This window comes from Cynara cardunculus, assembly GCF_001531365.2.
Source record: "Cynara cardunculus var. scolymus isolate 2C chromosome LG 2, CcrdV1, whole genome shotgun sequence".
Classification (NCBI taxonomy): domain Eukaryota; kingdom Viridiplantae; phylum Streptophyta; class Magnoliopsida; order Asterales; family Asteraceae; genus Cynara; species Cynara cardunculus.
The window spans coordinates 62,475,149-62,478,285 of NC_037529.1; the positions used below are offsets into that span (position 1 = coordinate 62,475,149).

At 28.8% G+C, this 3,137-nt stretch overlaps 1 protein-coding gene across 1 annotated transcript in view; it reads left to right on the forward strand.

The window, feature by feature from the left end:
• LOC112506266 (serine carboxypeptidase-like 19) overlaps window positions 1-3,137 on the forward strand; it is a 24,099-nt gene that overhangs the window by 3,333 nt on the left and 17,629 nt on the right. Inside the window, exons 2-8 of the mRNA XM_025110279.1 lie at window positions 1,807-1,883; window positions 2,009-2,131; window positions 2,201-2,303; window positions 2,438-2,475; window positions 2,579-2,680; window positions 2,780-2,866; window positions 2,956-3,126. Of these exons, the coding sequence (XP_024966047.1) occupies window positions 1,807-1,883; window positions 2,009-2,131; window positions 2,201-2,303; window positions 2,438-2,475; window positions 2,579-2,680; window positions 2,780-2,866; window positions 2,956-3,126 (701 nt within the window). The remainder of the gene's footprint in view (window positions 1-1,806; window positions 1,884-2,008; window positions 2,132-2,200; window positions 2,304-2,437; window positions 2,476-2,578; window positions 2,681-2,779; window positions 2,867-2,955; window positions 3,127-3,137) is intronic.

Sequence of the window (3,137 nt, forward strand, 5' to 3'; positions counted from 1 at the left end):
ACAAAAACATTCAGTATTTCGATCAACTAATTCGTTGAACTTCGACACAGAAACTGAATTTTGCCGCTATACAAGCTACCACACACAAAATCTTTAGTAAAAAGTATATTAATATATACCAGTATAAATTATTTATTCCAAACACTTAAAAATATTTATTATCAATGTAATACCAAAAAAAAAATAAGTTATTTTTATAAGCAATCATAAAAACTTTACATTGTGTCTCTTGTTTTTGAAATGATTACGTCACAAGCGTAATTCTCTGATACATCCAATTAATTAGTTTAGCGGTGCCACGTATAAGTTTTGGCATCCATTCGAGGTCCTTACATATGGTCTTGCAATCGATGTGGTCTTACCACGTACACCATTCTTGAAAATACTAAAGGCCATTTCCAATGCGAGTTGGCAAAGCTGGCCATAAATTGTTTTTATTAAATTATATTGTTTTGTTCAACTACAAAATTTAAGTTTAATAAATTGTTAGTTGTGTACATGTACTTTTTAAGTTTATAAATTTAAGTTCAATAAATTCTACTCTCAGTCAGTTGTGTAAGAAAAAAAATATATTTTTATATTAGTGTTAAAGACAGATTTTATATAGATTCGATTGATAATCAACTTTTTATCTGAATAAAAAGTTATTATGACTATGAATGATGCATGTTTTTGCACAAAAGAATAGAAAGATACATGTACATGGGTTTTGCACAAAAAATGGTTATTAAAGACCAAACGTAACTTATATCATCATTTAATCTTCTCTAATAAAACCATTAAAACTTCAAAATCATTAAAATTCACGGCTTTCGCCACATTCTACGGGTACACAAGAATGGAAAGATGCATGCACATGGGTTGTGCCCAGAAAAAGGTTATTAAAGAGATCCTTATATATAGAGAGATGAGCGATGCAAATCACCTATATTTATACAAATCGTGCAAACCAATCTCATCTGTTGATTTCATTGTTTAATCTTATGAAACTGTTTCAAATAATACTTTTTTGATGAAGCTGTTTCATATATAGTTATGAAATGGTTTCATATAATACTTATGAAATTTTAATGAAACTGTTTTATGTATTTTTCTAAAATTAATATAATGAAGATGATAATATCTATGATTAACACCTTCCATAATAAAAATGATTAATCAACTTTTCATAATTATTAAAAAATAAACAAAATAAAAAATTATAATTGATTGAATGCAGTTTGTACGGTTTGTACAAATAACGTGGTTTGCAAAGTAAACCTCCTATATATATGTATATAGGATGTATCAAATACAAACCAAGTTGTTTGTATAAAGAGTTGCTTTTATTCTTTAATTTAATGAAATTGTTTCATAAAGTTGTTTAATATGATGAAATTATTTCATATAATTCTTTTCTTGATAAAATTGTTTCATATATTTTTGTTTCTATGTTAAAATGAAATTGTTTCATCTGTTTCTCATCTTGATGAAATTTGTTTTCTAAAATTAATATAATGAAAATGACAATGTCCATAATTAACGCACTCCACCATCAATCATCATAATTTAAATAATTGAAAAAAAAAGAAAAAATATGATTGGTTGAATAAAGTTTGTATAAATGGCTTGGTTTGCATTTGTGATCTTGAAACTTATTGTATTTTTGTAAGTTGAACAACTTTTCATACGATCCTTCCCCTAGATCTCTCTCTTTCGCCCTTATATATGTACGTATGTATATATAGAACGGTTTGAATGGAATTTTTTGGATAATGTCCGTATAATGTATTGAATATATGTTATTGAATTCACATTCTTGTATAGGTCCAATGCAATTTCTGTATGGTAATTATAGTGATAACGTCCCAGCATTACGATTGGACCCGAATTCTTGGACGAAGGTATGTTGCGCGCCTAACTCAAATAATTAATCTGCTTTCATATGAAATGTATTGTTGAGTTAGATAATTGGTTTTGATATATTATCTTATAATGAATTACATGTATACCCTATGGGATTTTAAAGGTGGCTAATGTGATATATTTGGATGCACCCACATTAACCGGATATTCATATACAAAAACCTCAGAAGCTATTCGTTCGAGTGATATGTTATCGGCATCACAGACAGTTGAATTCATAAGGAAGGTTAGTGGAAGTTTAATATATACCTATTGAGTAAGTTCGTTTATTGACATTCATGTACCATTAATGCAGTTTGTTAGGAATCATCCGAAGTTTTTAAACAATCCTATGTATGTTACTGGAATTTCTTATTCTGGTATTGTTATTCCGATCATCACCGAAAAGTTGTACAAAGGTATAATATATTTTTTGCTATTTCGTTCTTCAATTTGTACAACCTTTAATGTTATAACAAAGTTCACCCATAAACAAAATTTTATGAAGGAAAAAGAATAAAAGGATCTAATTCAATTTTCTTTCTTTTCACAGGTAACGATGAAGGATTAGAACCGATGGTAAACGTTAAAGTAAGTAAATTATGCGAGACAAATAATGGTTTTTAAATAAGTTTCTTGCATTAGATGTGGAAGACCATACCAAGCTAAGGACATTGATGGTGCAAAACCATAGGGATATATGGCAGGAAACCCATTGACAGATAAAACTGGTGATATAGACTCCAGGCTTGAATATGCGTATCGTATGGCACTTATATCCAAGGAATTATTTGAGGTAATGCAAAAATTTCTTCATCATGTCTTTCGTGTTTTACTCGTAAAATTAAAGATAAAACTGATAAAAGAACGTACTTCATTTTGTGAATTATCGTAGTCAACTAGAAATGCTTGCAATGGAGAATATGCAGAAGCTGATTCTAACAATTTGTTATGCATGTCGAATATTCATGAAGTCAACAAAGTAAGTATATTTCGTACAATTAAACTTTATCTTTATCTTTCATTATGTTTTAGATATACTACCATTAAGACTGTTTTCTTTAATGTCAGCGTGTTAAACAAATTAATATACAACAAATTTTGGATCCTGATTGCAAACCAACCGAGACCAATTTGTTTAGAACAGTAAGTACAAGAAGAAACGGATATCGGAGATCTTTATTGACCAATCAAATTAAAATGATTCCTGTACAATCTTCGGTCAATTACACCTTTTGTCGGGTACTTATCCT